This window comes from Mycteria americana, chromosome 4 (assembly GCF_035582795.1).
Source record: "Mycteria americana isolate JAX WOST 10 ecotype Jacksonville Zoo and Gardens chromosome 4, USCA_MyAme_1.0, whole genome shotgun sequence".
Taxonomy (NCBI): Eukaryota; Metazoa; Chordata; class Aves; order Ciconiiformes; family Ciconiidae; genus Mycteria; species Mycteria americana.
In genome coordinates this window covers 52492659-52509915 of record NC_134368.1, presented here as the reverse complement: position 1 = coordinate 52509915, position 17257 = coordinate 52492659, and the positions used below count along the sequence as shown (strand labels likewise).

The window sequence follows — 17257 nt, the reverse complement described above, 5'->3', positions numbered from 1 at the left end:
TCAGCTGTGCTCTCCAGTTTTGGGTGGGGGCAGACTGTCAAGACTGATCTGAGCTACTTGGAGTCTGACAACTCTGCTTCTCTGTTAAGCAGAGGTATCTAATAATTCCAGTGTGATGATTTCAGGATCACTAAATTAAAAACAACAGAACAGTTCCATCTACCCATTAGTCTAAAGAGTAAATATGCAAAACAGAAGTATATGTCATCAAACTGAGCTAGAATAACCATCAAACTTGTGCAATTAAAACACAAGATGCAAAACATTTAAATAGGTTAATTTCACTGCAGGCTTGAATGATAAAGCAACAATGGAAGCTTGGATTTCTGTTAGGAGTCAGAAACCATGTGAAAACAAAATCAGAAATGAGACACAGTGAAAACAAGAATGAAAAGAAATTACCTCTCTCTCACACGGATGTACTGTTTTAAATACATAAATAACACAGCTGCACTCAGTTATTCATGTTGATAGGAGGGTGGCATAATCTGAATAAAGCAAAATGACAACTAATACAAGACATGCAACAAAGATGCATTTACCTTTGAAAAGCACGGCAGCCTCTAGGTTCTCTAGAGAACAGACGCAGCACTAAATGGCAATGGGAAAATGGGAACTGAGCTAAGCTGCCCTTGCGCTGCATCACGCATTTCTGCAGTAGAACAGTGCACTGGAAGGTAAGACCAGACATAACCCATAACCAAGACTAATGAAGAGTTTACTGTATATTTTTTCTTTAAAGGCTATCACCTCCCTTATGTTAGCTACTTGAAGCTGTCTTAAGACCCTCACTTTTTTATTCACCCCAGGTTGTCATTACAGTTAGCATCAGGTAAAGTGTTAGATTTTTCATCCTTCATACACGTATTGCAGCCTGTAGCTAACATAAACCTCTCCTTTTGTTCATTCCACAACGTGGGAAGTCTCCAAACCTGTATGTCCCTGTATACATAATGCAAACTCACATAGTTTCCCATTGATTTCAAATGACTACTGAGGAAAGTATTACTTCAGGGCCAAATCCTGAACACATTAAAGCCAATGAAAATTGCAATCTGTTAGAGTAGGATCAAATATTGAACATGTTGGAATCAATGAGAATTGTCATTCACCTCTTTCTAGAATTTTATTCTAATCTTTTTGAATTGAAAAAAAAGACGTTATAAGATTGAATACATTTTATAATTAGCCAATTACACCTTAGGGTTTCTTCTAGAAACTTGAGTAGAGCCAGCACATACCTCTGGATGGTCTCCTGGAACTTAGAGAGAAAAAGCTTTCCTGGAGAAGTAAAATCCAGGAAGAAGATGGATAGATATCCAGGCAGAAGATGGATACTTGTTAATTAGGATAATGGCTTACTTCTTTAACTTACAGAAATGTAATGTATGACTTTGCTAGGCATGAAATATCACTGAGTGCAAAAGCTCATTACTGATGAAAAAACATTGCTACATAGAAACCTTGCTTAAAAACAGGGCTTTTCAACATCTGCAAAGATCTGCACTTTCTGTAAGAGTGAGCGTACCTCCAATGTTATCAAGCAAGCTATTTGTTAAAATTCAGTATGAGATAAATAATAAATAGGAAAGACATTAATTCATTAATGTGGAGTAAAAAACAGAGCAGGTGGCAGCTTCCTGTGCTCCAGGCAGGTAGCACTGGTGACATTTTCCAACAAAGCAGAAGACTCAGGAAGGATCAAAGGCATCACATCTCATTTTCCCTTAGTTTTAATTGTGAACAAGGGTTTTGAATTTCCACCCCATGCAGTGGCAGGAACAGGCAGAAAACAGAAATGACTGAGAAAGAATTGTCATTTCTAATATCAAAATAATCAAATTACTTTGTAGTAAGAATTTAGCAAATCTCGGTGCCTTTTTAAGTGTGACTGCCTGTTGGAATAGCTGTGCATCCTCTCTAACTGAAAAGATAACCAAGGACTGAAATCCTTCAGTGGGGATGGCTTTCAGCAGAAGCCAAGCTAGTCATGGGATTAAGGCTTTAAAAAGGAGCCTTTCCATTGATTATTGAAAAGTGCTGTACCTAGGACAGGAGGAGGTGAGGCAGGGGGAGGGGGGGGAAGGGAGGGAAGAGGCATGGAGAGGGAGAGGGAAAGGGAGATTGCCGATGGTTTTAGCACATGAACAAGAGTGGTAGCTCTTACTACCCCTACATCTGCTTACAATAGGGACCAAATATCATTTCAGAAATGTTCATAAGTTTAAGAATGCTTTACAGAAAAGATTTAAGTCTAGGTCTTCAAAAGTATCTGGACATCTATCTGTCATTTAGGAATCTGTCTCACTTATTTTAATGTGAATTAGAGTCCTCTGAAGATTTCTAGTCACTTAACCACTCTTCATTTTCTGTATTTCCCAGAAATGATATTTCCATAAAACATTAGCTTGTGCTATTGATTTTCACTCAAGTCTTATTCCAAAAGTCATAACTCAGAGTTTGTATTTCTGTAAATTCATCCATATGAATTCATTTCATATGATGATGTTTGAATTTAAGTTCAGAAGCGAATCACACTCAAAATGTCCTTTCTAAGAATGGCAGGTCCTGCTCAGCTGAGCTGTTCTCCAGATGGACTCGAAACAAATCTACTGTATTGGCTGGGCTCCTGATTCTGCAAGAACACACTGTTGTAATTGTAACTGCACTAATAATCTTAATGAAGTACTGAAGGAGCTGGCAAAAGCCTCATTACAGTCATTTGTTGTATTCGCTTGCTTCAGGTTTTTGATACTTTTCATCCCCACCAACACTGCAAAGTACTGATGCAACCCCAGATTTTGCTCCCAGCTTGCATGGTGTTTTTTACTGAAATTGCTAATTGAGATGCAAGCACAAAATTCTTGTAGTTCAGGTTTTGTCTAAATTGTCAGTTACATTTGAAAGGTCAGGCTCTCAGCTGAGCGTGTGTGCATGCACATATATCTGATCAGATGTGAATTTATTAAGGAAAATTAAATGGAGCTTCTAGATGCCTTAGTGCAGAGTCTCCTCATAAGAAAAATAAATTCTCTTGTAAGCAAGAGGCTAGAGTAACCTCAAGTTCCTATGAAACACTCTTTATGGCATTCTTTGGATTTTTTATTCACCCTCAGTCAAGTTCTTCCACCTCAGTTCATCACAATGGTTACATAAGACTTTATTACAAAGACCCTGATTTTTAGTAGAGTAAAATGCATTACCTGTATCTTTAGTATTATCCGTGTTTCTCTGACTTCGGCTTGCCAGGCTCATGGTGATGTTTGCTGCCCCTTTTTTTGCTGGAGCTGGTTTCTTTATAACTGTTTTCACCTGTTTCTGAAGTTTGGTGATGTTGTTCATTGCATTTGCCACTGATATGTCAACACGCTGGGTTAAATTTGTCAAGATAGTTCCTGCTTTTATTTCAAGCACAGATTCAATGAGCTCTTTGAGGCCTCTCTGCAGCAGGGGGATATCTGGCTGAGCAAGTTTAATTAGCACAGGTATACTCGCATTCACTTTTTGGATCCTGCTGTTGGTATCTTGACACAGCCCCCAGGCCTCGTGAGCAGTCTTGTTCAGAAGTGGAATGCTGTTTGAGAAGCGGATCGACTTGGCTTCCAGGGCCTTGATCCTGGAACTCAGTGTCTGGAGCTGAAGTGAGACCACTTGTTCTTTCTCTGTCAAGGCAGCTTTGTTTTTTTTCAGTGAGACACAGTTGTTTGCCAAAAACTTGGAAATTTTTGACTCCACACTCAGAAGGCGAACCTCATGGTCCTTTGATTGCTCCACAGAGTCAAATAGTTTTTCTTCCAGGTGGTTGATATCTTGTTGTTGATTGTCCACTTTTGATGATGTTTCATTTAAAATATAGAAAAGTCTTCTGAAATTGTGGAGGATACTTTTGTCAGACTCCTCGTATGGAAGATCAGAAAGGGATGGAGCTACTTGTGAAGTGAATTCATACTTCTTGCCAATAAGCAGTGTCCGGAGGGATTCATTCAACTGTTGGAACTTGGGAATGAAAGCCAGGAGGCTGTCCAGTTTCTCAGCTCTGCCACAGCAGACTTCAGTCTCATTTCTTAGAACACGTAGTGTATCTTTCAGTACATAGTTATCTTGAATAGAATCAATAGCGCTGTTTATTACTGTCATGGTCTTGTTTAATCCATCTTCTATTTCCATGGAACATTCATTAACACGACTCTCAAACAGCTCCTGATAAGCCTGAGATTCATTTTTAAGTCCTTCCTGAGTTTTGGAAAGCTCGTTAATTGCAGAACTCATTCTGTTAATGACAGTTGTGAGGTTTTCAAGCTTCTCATTGATTACTTCAGCTTGGATTTGTTGTTCATACTCTGAAGTCAGACTAAAAGGTACCCCTTGTTCAATCAAGGGTTGCAGGATCTCCATATCATAGCACAAATCATTAATTTGCTCATTCATTTTGTCCATCTTATTGTCCAATGGAAGGACCAGGTCAGAGAGACTTTTGTTTAGGACAAGCACATTCTCTTGGGTTGCTGCCAGCTGTGTTTGGAAATCTCTTCTGCTCTCTGACAAGATGTCATCACAGACTCCCAGAACATAGTCTCTCTGAATTTCCAGTGCAAGACTGAGATTGCTGATCTTGCTATCCTGGACTCTTAAGTCATCATAGATTTGCAGCACCATCATGCCTTGTTTCTTCACTTTCTCATGCAGTGTGAACAGGTACTCTGTAACATTGTACTCTGTGACTTTATCTGCTGAAGGGATGTTTTGGCTTGAAGACTGTTCAGCTGATAACAGTTGTTCATGAGCATCTTTCAGTTCAGTAAGAGTCCTATTTAAAGATTCATAATAAATGACACTTCTTGACTGTTGATGCTCCAAGTTATCTTCCAAGGATTTCTGCTTTTCCTGTAAAGCTTTCATAGGCTTGTCACAAGTGAGGGTCATTTCCTCTTTCATCTGCACCATATGACTCTTTAGCTCCAGAATGTCAAGCTTTGTTGGCTCACTGTCTTTCTCCTGAGCAAATTTTTGTTGAGTTTCATTCAGATGCTTGACTAAATTTTTTGTATTTTCAAGATCATGTGACAAACTAGACACAGTCTTGAAAATTTGAGCCATGCTCTCTTGCATTTCACCTTGAAATACTTTAAACTGTTCTCTGACAATGTCTTTGACTAATTCATTGATACTTCTGGATTTGAGACCTTTAGGAAAAAGGAGAAATATGGGAACAATCAAACCAATTGTGTTAGCAACACCTAAGATTTTTCCACAATGCCAGCAAACAGTGCTATACAGAAGTGAAACACATCCCTGCCCCAATTTATGCACCCATAGAGCAAAAATTAAAGCTGAAGAATGTAGTGGATGGCTAATAGTGTTTGAAGATTCATCCCTGTTTCTACTGAAATCAATGGGAGTTTTGCTATTATTTTGAAAGGACAAACTCAGACTCTGCATATGTGGTATCAACTTTGATCTAGCTAAGCTGTTTCTGAGCCCTGAAATGAGGACATCTGTGTGCTTTTGTGGCTTGCTCATAAGAAAATGATGTGTCCTTTCTCCACTGGGGAAAAGGAAAAAACGCCTGCTTTATCAACTTTACGGTCAAGAAGAAGTGAAAGCAGAGATTATTACCTGCTATTGTACCGTATGCGGTAAGTGATCATACAACACCCTATAGTGAGAAAGAAGCAAAATAAAAAGAATAGCCTTATTGAATATCTGAAGCTAATAATGTGACCACTGATGCAAAAGGCAGACATTTTAAAGGTGCAAACATTTAGTTAGTCTTGCATACTACAACTCTTTAAATAGCTCCTAGGAATACTGATCCTGAAAAACACTAGGCAGAGGTGAATGTGTGGGAATTCTGCTCCTGTGAATAACATCAAAATATGTCTCCTGTATAGCCTTAGATGGGTTAAGACAGTCATGAAATAGTGTTTATCAAGAGTGGTGCATAACATATTTGAATTAATTAGAGCAGTAGTTCCATTCTGGTGTGAGATTAGAAGGATTTTTTAAATTTGTTCTCCAGCTAAAGCACTGAAGCATTCTTTGCACATTTTTTCTAAACCCTATGAATACTTGCAGCCAGCTTGTGATACAATGGTTAAACCCTTCAACCTCTACAATGCCTTGATGACCATCAGTTCTCTGATTAAAACCTAATTGATAAAGGCAGAAATTATTCTGTTACTTTCCACTGTTTTCCTCTCAATTACTTCTATAGCCTGGATTTTATTGCTTGATCTCTAAAACAGCAAGGCATGTTCTGAAACCTTATTTGAAAGTACATTCTCAGCAAGAGCAGAAAAATGGAAGAAAATCAGACCCATGAAACCCAATGCAACTTTAGGCTCCAGGGGTGCAAAAGGATTCCAAACAAAAATGGTTTTGTTCAGCAAGCTAGAGAGAAGCACAATGCTTTTTCTATTCAGGAGATTCATCAGAATTGTGTGTGTGTTTCCAGCTGGAAACAGAGATAAAGTAGTTGATAATATTTGCTTTTTATGAACTATAAATGAGTATCAGTCTTCATTATGTCTGGTAAAATGGACAGTAAACACCTCTGACACTTAGGGGGGAAATCTGTCACTTGTTCAGAGAGTGGTTTTTTTCAAGGCAGGATATAATAGTCAGGTGCAATAAGTTTGCTAGTTGTGCTGCTTTTGACTGGGATAGAGTTAATTTTCTCCATAGTAGCTAGTGTGGGGCTATGTTTTGGATTTGTGCTGAAAAAAGTGTTGATAACACAGGGATGTTTTAGCTATTGCTGAGCAGTGCTTACACAGAGTCAAGGCCTCTTCTGCTTCTCACCCCACCCCACCAGTGAGGAGGCTGGGGGTGCACAAGAAGCTGGGAGGGGACACGGCCGGGACAGCTGACCCCCACTGACCAAAGGGATATCCCATACCATATGGTGTCATGCGCAGCATATAGAGCTGGGGGGAGAAGAAGGAAGGGGGGACGTTCGGAGTGATGGTGTTTGTCTTCCCAAGTACCCGTTACGCATGATTTTGCCCTGCTTTCCTGGAGGTGGCTGAACACCTGCCTGCCCATGGGAAGTAGTGAATTAATTCCTTGTTTTGCTTTGCTTGCATGCACGGCTTTTGCTTGACTCATTAAATTGTCTTTATCTCAGCCCATGAGTTTCCTCACTTTTACTCTTCTGATTCTCTCCCCCATCCCACCGGGGCAGAGTGAGCGAGCAGCTGTGTGGGGCTTAGTTGCTGGCTGGGGTTAAACCACGACACTAGCTTAGAAAAGAGCCACTTCAGAAATAGAGCATGAAGTTTCCTAAGCCATAAACTCAATTTCTGTGAACTATGGTCACAGATGTTACAGCAATTTTTACACAAAGTATAAAAAACAGCAAAGTGATAATACTGAGATTGCCTTTATTATTTTACTTCTTACTTCCTGAACAGGAAGTAAATTACTAGACAGATGTATACATACGAATGTGCACGTGAACGTGCACACTTACACACAGAGCTTTGTCAGTGAACTTCAGTGAAGAAAAAACAGTAAGATAAGATACCCAAGAATGAGGATGTCCTGGCAGCTGAGAGGAAGAACCAAGATATGAATGCAAAGTAAAATAACGGACATATAGAGAAGCCATTGTATCTGATGATTTGGTCGGGTTACTTTATGATGCTGAAAAATGTTCTGTGCTTTAAGAGACACAATGAGCTGTGAAGAAAAGTTTAATGGCTGTGGAAAGAAACAAGGTTACTCTACACCTTCTGCGAGGAATTAATTAAATTTCTTCATCTCAGCATCAAATCTTGATTACAGACCACCCTGCTGCAAGGTCTTCCACAGGATCTATACTGGCCTTTTCTTTCTGTGACAGTCAAGAAACTGCCAGCCTCGCTGTCTCCCATTCCTACTCTATTCAGGTGGACCATGGTGTTGTATGGAGCTCGGCTCTGGTTTTCAGGTGTTCTTGTTATCAAGGGGGTGGAACCTGATAAAACAGATAGCTTTGGGTTTCTCTCTCTTACTTGCTGGCTAGGACAACTAGGTACTTGGTAAGCAAGTGCTATTCCAAAGTTCACCAGGGGCTGTGGGAGCCTGCTTCTCCACAGAAAGACCTGACCCAAACTTGTGTTGTAGGTGACAATTGGGTATATTTTTAAGCTTGAGCTGAGAATACACGAGTACATTCATGGATGTAACTCAATTTCTCTGTTGCTCGTTTTGAAACAGAAAGGTCCAAACTACCTGTGAACATTAAAGATCTCTTGCGCTTTTTATGAGATTATAAATTTTAATTTTAACTCCCTGGCTGAAATCCAAAGTGTGTAATTACTTTTTGTCAACATATACTCCCTTTGCAGTTTCAGTTATTTGAATAATAATGTGCGAAATAAATATATGTACACAAGAGACTCAGTTAAGGTTATATACCCAGCTGTAGATGACATTTCTGACTTGGAAGTGATTAACACTCCATTGTTGAGTTCATTTTTAAAGGAGTGTACATTTTAATAATGAAGAGGAAAGGAGTCTATAAAAAGGCTTGATGTGGAATGAAAGGAGGAAGAAAGAATAGCAAGAAATAAGCAGAGTTTATTAAATTAAAGGGAGAACACCAAATCATTTTCTCTAAGTAAAAAGTAGGAACAGTCTCCTGAGTACTGAAAACAGTTTAAAAAATGCACAACAGGTTTCACTAATCAAATTAGAGGAGCATATCAGTTACTCCAGTGAGTGTTGCCCTGTATCAACAGATGGCAGGTTTGTGCGACCAAAGTCTATTTACAGATGAAACCAAGAAATAAAGACTTCATAAACTGTATTGAATTGTTTGTTCACAGAAACAGGCCTCACTCCTAACAAACTCTGGTACAAAGCTGGGCAGCCATTAGAATTTCTGTGATAAGAACAAAGGTGATTAATGGACATGAACAAAGGACCTGGGCAGCATGGGAAGAAAATGGAAAAGTAGGGGAAGAGAGAAGTCTGAATAGCATGAAGCAACTACAGACTTAACTGTGCTTCGAAAGCACGTTGCTTCAGGATGGCAGTGGTAGTGGGGAAAGTTGTGTTTTGCTTCAGGTGAGCTTGTAACAGCAATTTTTAGCAAGTCTGATGTGCCTATACTGCACATCTGTACCAAGTTAGAGGACAGCATGGAAACTCTTTCCAGCTCCTGCTACTTTAGGATGCTCTTTGCCCACTTGGAGTATGACTGACTGATATTCCCTGGACAGAAACTGCAGTTGCCCTTTGACATTACATATACAAGCCAACAGAAACACTGATCTAACATCTCCCCTCCTCCCCTCCTTCCTGCTGTTTACCTGTGTACAAGCCAAGAATAACCTGTATGGAGTGCCCATAATTAGAGTCAACGAAAGTAGTTGATAGCAGCATTTTCATTAGAGCTACTTGATTAGGAAATAGATTGAGAACATAAATCAAAAAAGGACCAGCAACTGGAGATTTCATCTAAGCAGGTATAACATAAAGCACAGCAGATAAAAGCAATAAAAGCTTGAAACACATTTGCAGAGAAGTGTGAAATAATGTGGGGGGGGGTTTGTACTGCACATTTTAATTAGGACTTGGACCCTTAAATATAGATAGGGAATGGAGAAGCAGGAGCACAGGATGCAGCATAAGACCTCTTGGAATAGCATGAAAATGACAGCTAGAATGAGTGGAATATAAAAAAGACTGAAGAGAAAGCAGAAGGGAAATGGGAAATATTCAAAGACAGATTAAATGTATGCCCAAGGGTCAAGAATGCCATCTAGCAATATGTGGAGAGGTGAAAGCAGGTCACTGAGCGAGAGATGGGAAAAACTTGATCCCGGGTACAAGAGAGCCATCTAGCATGTGGCACAAGCAACTTGAGACAGAGGAGGACTGAAAATAAAAGAAATGGGACCACACTTGGTAAATTTGAGGGAGATACAAAAGCACTTATTGTTTCATTGAGTTTTATCTCAATGTTAGGAGCTCCTGTTCCCTTGTTCTATTTTTAAACAATATAAAAGTCCTCTGGATTCTAAAGTGTATAATACAAACAGTTTGGGGAAAATTCCTGAAAAACGAGAAAAATATTGCACATCAAGGAAATGAAAGCTTCAGTCCCAATCTGTCTGTTAAGCACCATTTGTAGTTGGGTAACAAACAGATCTTGCTGCAGGATTCACAAAGAATGGATGCATAATTCTGCTGGAGAGGGTCTGCCCAACCTCCTGATCCCTGGCTGTGTCTTTCTCATCTACTGAACATGAGTACGGATGTTTATCAAAGGTGGCCTAATATGATCAGAGGCAAATTATTCAGCAGGATGTTTGCCATGTTATAAATACAACAACCACAGAATTCCTTATACGGTTCCCCTGCATATGTGAATTATGTATTAAGGAATATTACTTAGACTTGGTAGCAAAGCAAATACTACATCCTTTAGCAGCTGTCAGATAAACATAAATCAGAGATAAGAATATTTGAAGAAGCTCTAAGTAAATGAAAATGCCTTGGTAGTGGCTTAAGTTACCATGTAGATGATGTAGTACCCAAGAACATAAATCTTTCGTCACTATAAAAGACACCATAACAAATGTCAAAATAAACAAATCCCTCTATTACGAAATGAAACTGAAAAAGAGTTCTCCCTATAAATGTTGAGCAACAGAATAGGACAGTCTATGAATGTTTTTAGCATTTATTGTTTTCTGGCACATTTAACTGGGTGAGTGATTACATTAATTTATTTTTCTTACCTTTCAGAAAAGACTGGAAGTCTCTGCCCTTATCTTCATTGATTTTGCCTTCCAGAGAAGAAAGCATCTTGCTCACATCATTCATCGCAGCAGCAATGTTGTCAACCTTCTTCTGCAGAAAAGTCAGTTTCATCTCCTGGCTGCTAATCTTCTCACTCATTTTTTGTGTAAGTGCTTGGTCAGCGAACAAAATGAGAAGAAAAAAAAAAACTAGTCTTAAAACATTGGGGGGAGGGGGGAAGAAAGTGTAATTGACTTGAGAGACATTAGCTGGAAGGAGGTGAAAAGTTTCTGAATTTTTAGTCTTGAGTGAATCATCTTGATTTTTGTCATGTATCATGTATTAGTGACATTCAGCAGCACAGCAGTAACTAATTACTGAAGCATCTGTATCCATTATAAAGTATTTATAATTCTACAAGGGTATTTTGAATGGTTAGCATATTTTAATCAGCATAATGCCATTCTTCCTCCACCTAGCATCCTACAGGGTATTCAGTTAACTCTCATTTAGTCTATCTCCTTTAACACAATCACAAAAGCATTGATTTTTACTTACCATTTATAACATAACTTCATGAATTTGCAAGGTTTGTGTCTGAAGGAATACATCATCTTTTCAGTGTTGGGGTGAAAATAAAGACTTGTACAACACAGCAGCAAGGCAGAACAACAGCTAATAGCTAAATGACTTTGGAATAATCATTAGTCTGTCATTAAGAAAAGATGCCCAACCTGTGAAGACAAGTTTATTTGAAAACCTGCCCAAATTGTTCCTGACACTCGTAGTCTCTTCAGGTATAAAAAGGCCTAGCTGGATGCTTTTAAGATAGGTAGGGGTGAAGGCGGCCTTGGTCTTGCAAATTAAGACTCCACATGACTTCAGCTAGAAATCTGAGTTTCACAGCTGACAGGAATAAGACTTAGTCTGGGATTTTCAGAAGATGCTGATAAAATTAAATGCTCTAATTCCTATAATCAAAGCTACAAAATCTCTTAGCTTCTTCAACAATTCAGCCTATATGGCCTCCCTTAGACACATGATATACTACCCTACATGATCCAGGCCACACTATGACTTAATAAACTGCTACGCAAGAGATTCTTTAGCAGTATATACAAATATTAGTGTAAATTTACAGTATTGCTATTGATCTTATGTCACTTTTCATTATGGCATCAGTGTCTATTCCCATGGCAGTAAACAGTTATAATCAGAAATAATGTAGAAGCACAGAGGCCTAAAGACTACAACAAAACCCCCCAAGTTATATGTAAAAGTGCATATTCTTCTGACTAGACTTTTATTCTTCAAAATTCTGGCATGTAAAAAATAAATGTATCATATCTAACTCAATAGCATTTGGGAAAATCCAGAAGATTCACTAAATGCACCCAGTCAGTGCAGATGAAGCATGCCAACACCCATGAGAATGCTCTTCTGTAGAGGCATGTTGGTTGTAAAATTGTAATTGGTAAAGCCTGGTGAATAAGGCTGGCTGTTTTAGGTTAGGATGTCAGCATGTCCAGCTGTTTACTTTGCCCATGGCGTCTACTTACACAGACACAAAATTGTGTTTATAACTCAACCAGCTAGTTTAGAGTCTGGCAATTCTCCCCAACGGCACTGTGGAGACAAGCCATTGATGGATCTTCTTTGTCTGAATACTCTTCATCATAATACTACTCTGTGACAGCCAGACAGGTCTGGATACTTCTGCTCCTGGTTGAATTGTTAGTATAAGAAAGTGATTTGAAGTCATTACTGGCTCATGCATTGTCACCCAAACTGGTAACTAACCTGCAGGGTACAACGCTTTCTTCAGTTCAGTTTCTGTCAGTTCCTACTGAAGGGGGAAGATAAGCTGCATAGATGAACCTGAAAGTGAGGTTTATAAGTGGCATGGCTGCATAGTGGGAGCTGGAAACAGAATCTGGCTTGTAGAGTCCTGGCAGCTGCTGATGGAACGACAGACCAGGGCAGTCAGCCCTGGCCCCAGGTTGTGATTGCAGGGTTGGCAGCCAGAACAGGTCTCTCTTTCCTTCTAAACTGACCTCATTTGATTTAAAAATAATGGAAAAGCAATTAACATGGAGCTCTGAGATTCCAATTTCAGAGTTATTTTTCAGAGTGGAATTCCTACTAAGAGAAATAGCATGTTTTAATGCTCTATTGATCAAGCTCACGCTTTCATATGGGTCCTGTCTGCTTTACTAGACAGCAGCCTCCTCCCTCCAGCCCTGGGAAACTTTGTTGTTCACACCATATCACCAAGGGGCAACAGCCTTCTCCTTTCTAACTCCCATTTAAAAATACCTTTCTATTATGTCCATGCCAGATTCGGTCTTTCCCTCTCCTGCCTATGGTTTCTAATTTGTCTATTTGACTATTATGATTTAAAGTAAAACACATATATGGACATAAGCACATACATGTGTACTGTCTCCATAAAACCCCATGGCAGGCTGGATGCTGACATCCTGTTCTCCCAGCATGCATGAATATTCCAGCGACAGAACAGGATATTGACAACTGCAACATACAGACCTGATAACATAACTTGCCTTATTATTTGGTTCCATAAAATTTTTTCGGATATAGGCCAACTGTTTGAGCGACAATAACACTACAGTGTGTAACAGCTGATGATTATACAAAAAGCCAATGTAGACATCCATAATCAAAACATCAACAGATTCAAAAGAAAAGGAAGGTAGTAAGAAAGTTCAAGGAACATGCCTCCTTTACACTGTCTTTCACATCTTGTCCATCTTCTGGCTCCTCACCATGTAAACTACAAGCTCATTTGACAGTATGTAGAAAACGCTGCCAAATAACTTGCATATAATTTGCCACCAAAAATTCACCTGACAAATGCAGTCTCACTCACTGCTGGGGAGTATATCACAAACAGAGAATAATTTTTTCAAACAACTTCCTTATTCAAGCATGTTTGACATATTTCTTTTGTTGTTATTTAAACATGATATGCTGATTGGCAGTTCTCTGAGTACACAGACTTTCTAAATAATTCTGCATTACCAACATCTCTATACCCTCAAAGGCATATACACCTTCAGGTGGTACAGACTGGAATACAGTATAGTCTGTCAACTACTTGAATACCTCTAAATCATGGATACCTTTTAATGTTTCTTTATAGTGAACACTTAATATTTGAATTCATGGTTAATTGGAATGATCTGATAAACCATGATTGTTTCTGCTCCCAGTTTAGTGAGTGTGCAAACACGCCTGGCATGAATAAAATTCCGTTCCCATGAATACTTATGCAGACAACTATGAAATTAATTTTCTGGGACATTTGTGCTGGTAAACTTTAAATCATACAGATGGTAATGGAAAATAAACATAAAGGGAAGTGAGCACACCCAACAATTCTAGAGACTAAGAGACAGAGAAGCTTTTCATGCAGCAGTCACCTAAGGTAACTTCTCAATGTAGATCGCTATTTGAATAAAAGCATTATTGTTACTAGCTAGCTGTTGCAATGCTGAGGTCTGAACATACCCTTGCAATACCCACTACACAGTAGTGAGCAAATGAATAGTGTAATAACAAACCGTCTCAAACATCTGTGGTATAAAGCTGTAAACTGTCCCTGTGTTGCTTAGCTATTTGATCATCCTAGATGGAGTAGCTTAAAACACACCTAAGCTGCCCTTGCTAAAGTTTGAAGCATCATTGTACCGATTTTGAATAAAGCACCAATTTTTAGAAGAAAATATATTACAATAATCATGTATTCAGATAATAAAATTAACATCACTACATTTTCTTTTATGACCAGTGCTGGTCTATACTACTCCTAGATTTGGTTTTGGGGTTTTTTGGCTGTGTTGTTTGGGGTTTTTTTACTTTTTTTCTGTTAATTCATCTGTTTTACTCAGTAATATAGTAGTTCGAATATTTCTATGCAGAATGACTTTCCTGGTTTCAGTTTAGTCACAAGATGCTCTATAAATGCTAAGCCACTGGTACCTTTAAATTCAGTTTCTCCTGCCTATCTTTATCAGAGAAGCACACCTCTGAACCATGACTGCTAGAAACTCAGGTCCCTTCAGCAGACAGGGACTTTTCTCAAATTGTTTTTGCAGTGATCTTAGTGAGTCACATAGTCAGTGATTGGGCTAGAGGTGATAGTAATCGTAACAGCTGACCTGGCCCACTGGTGTCCTGAGGAGCTCCTGGTGTCCTCTCACTGACAGTTCCGCTGCTTTCAGCCTGGTTGCTGTGTATAAGTGATTGTTGTTCTTGAGCTAAAAGAGGGAGAAAAAGGAAAGGATGCGGGTGAAACATGGAACATGACAATCAGGATTCCACAACAATTACTTTCTTTCTCAATTCTGTACCGACTTTACCAAAGCCTAATCATCTGCAGTGATTCTTCTTATCTGCTTAGTCCATCTATAACACAATGTGGGACCACATTGATGAAGACAGTGAATGGCTTTATAAACAGCTTCCTGAGATTGGCAGGGGTTGGTGTTAATACTAAAATGTCAAAACTTGTCCTATAATGAACAGAATTTTGAAATGTCCAGGGCTGAAAATTCTAGAGGAATATTTTAGATCAATATAAAACAGCAGTACAAAGACAATACAGAGATTGTCAGCTGTAAAATTAATTAGTTTTTTATATAGTTACAAAATTAGTCAGGTTTGTTGAAACTGATTTTTTTTTTGACAGGTCACACAAATCTTCAACCATGGATATCTTCCCACTAAAGGCAATGGTGATATTACATAGTTGCAGTACCTAAAAAATAAAAAAACATTTCAAAACATAATCAAATTCCAAATTCCAACAAATATCATCTGAGATTTGCAACTGGTACATACATTAAAAAACTTCACGAAGGTGATAAGTTTGTAAATATTTTCTCTGGTCATGGCAGATGTGATTTTCTGTGCTTATTTTACATCTCAGCCCAAAGATCCCAAAGCAATTTGCAAAAAGCTAGACTAACATTATTATTATTTCAGTATTATGGTTGGGGAAACTGAGGTCCAGAAAAGTAAAGTGCCTTCATTCACAAAAAGTGGGGAACAACTGATAGGATAGCTGGGAACTGAACTAAGTTTTCCACCATCCTGACTTACTTCTCTAGCCATTAGGCTTAACGGTGTCATTTTCATTTCATTATTGTTTAAAAAATGAAATTAGGTTGTAAATTTGCTACTGTAGATTCATACCAATTTTTATATGCTTGCTCAGTTCATGAAGCATTTTGAAGTGGATGTTGTTCCAGCTGCAGCACATCTAAGGAATGCCACTTACGTGGCACTGATGTGATTTCCAGTCTTTAGTACAGTACAAGCAGAATAACTTGAGTATGGTGACATTATTTTCCAGTTCAAATATTAAAACCTAGTCTGGGTATAATGTGAGTTTCCAAGGGAACAGAATAAAGTGCTGAATCAAGAAATTCCCTATGTTTCATCAGTCTCTTCAGTATATATGAGGATCAATAGATTACATTTAAGGATGATATAAGGTGTTTGAGGTTGTAAATTAAGGGCAGGGGGGAAGTAACAATTAGGACAGGAACTCAAAGGAAATTATCATATGGACTGAACATTTCATAGAATTTATTGAAATTGGCTGATAAGAAATACAAAATTCTCAACTAGTTATAATTTCAATAGCTTCTGTTATCTTTCTGTGGCATGGTTATTGACAGGAGTTAAATACTTGCATTCAGCCCAATTCATTACAAAGGATTTATCAGGTGGTGATGTGATGATATAATCTATGACAAGGGAGTCAGTTACTTGCCTGTGATAAAGACCAGTGGATCGATGTCCTTTTATTCTTTCATTTACCCATCTTTCTGTTGCTCTAAATGTATTCACTGCCACTGTTAGTGCTACAGACACCAGAGTTTTTTTATACTGTCCATCTTATCTTTCATCCTCCCTAATAAATCAACTGACCCACTCACAGCTTCACATTGTGGAATACCCAAACCCTTGCAGTTTTGTTCACTTTTAGAGTTTCAAGAATATATATTTATCACTATGTGCTTGTTTTACTAATGCTTTAAACTGTTCAGATAACTTAACCCCTGTAAGACCCAGGACATAGATCTCACCCTGTTGGAGCAAACCAGTAATGGAGCAAGCCAACAGTGCATTATGCTGCTTCTAAAAGCAGCAAGGACTGTAGCCAGTGATGCACACACACACCAAACTCACCCAGAGACAATACCTCATATTGTACAGTTGTTAGATTTCATCACTGTATAGGAAAGGTACTTCTCAGGCAGCATTAGAAATTCAGGGTTTTCATTTGTGAAACAAATTCAGAAGAGTCACTGGCAATATAGCTTCTCCTACATCATTCTTCCAGTGTGGCTCGGGCTTTTTCCAAAGGAACCACTCTGACACATCATATGGTGATTAAGTCTTATGTGCTCCTCGATCCCACAGCTGAGATTCCCCATCCTAGATGCTGAGCAGCAGCAGATGTGGTGGGAGCACCAGACTGCAACTCTAATACATA

At 38.7% G+C, this 17257-nt stretch overlaps 1 protein-coding gene across 1 annotated transcript in view; it reads right to left on the bottom strand.

The window, feature by feature from the left end:
• MMRN1 (multimerin 1) overlaps positions 1-17257 on the bottom strand; it is a 46491-nt gene that overhangs the window by 5546 nt on the left and 23688 nt on the right. Inside the window, exons 4-6 of the mRNA XM_075499269.1 lie at positions 14913-15011; positions 10731-10904; positions 3204-5183 (exon numbers count right to left, since the gene is read on the bottom strand). Coding sequence (XP_075355384.1) covers positions 3204-5183; positions 10731-10904; positions 14913-15011 — 2253 coding nt within the window. The remainder of the gene's footprint in view (positions 1-3203; positions 5184-10730; positions 10905-14912; positions 15012-17257) is intronic.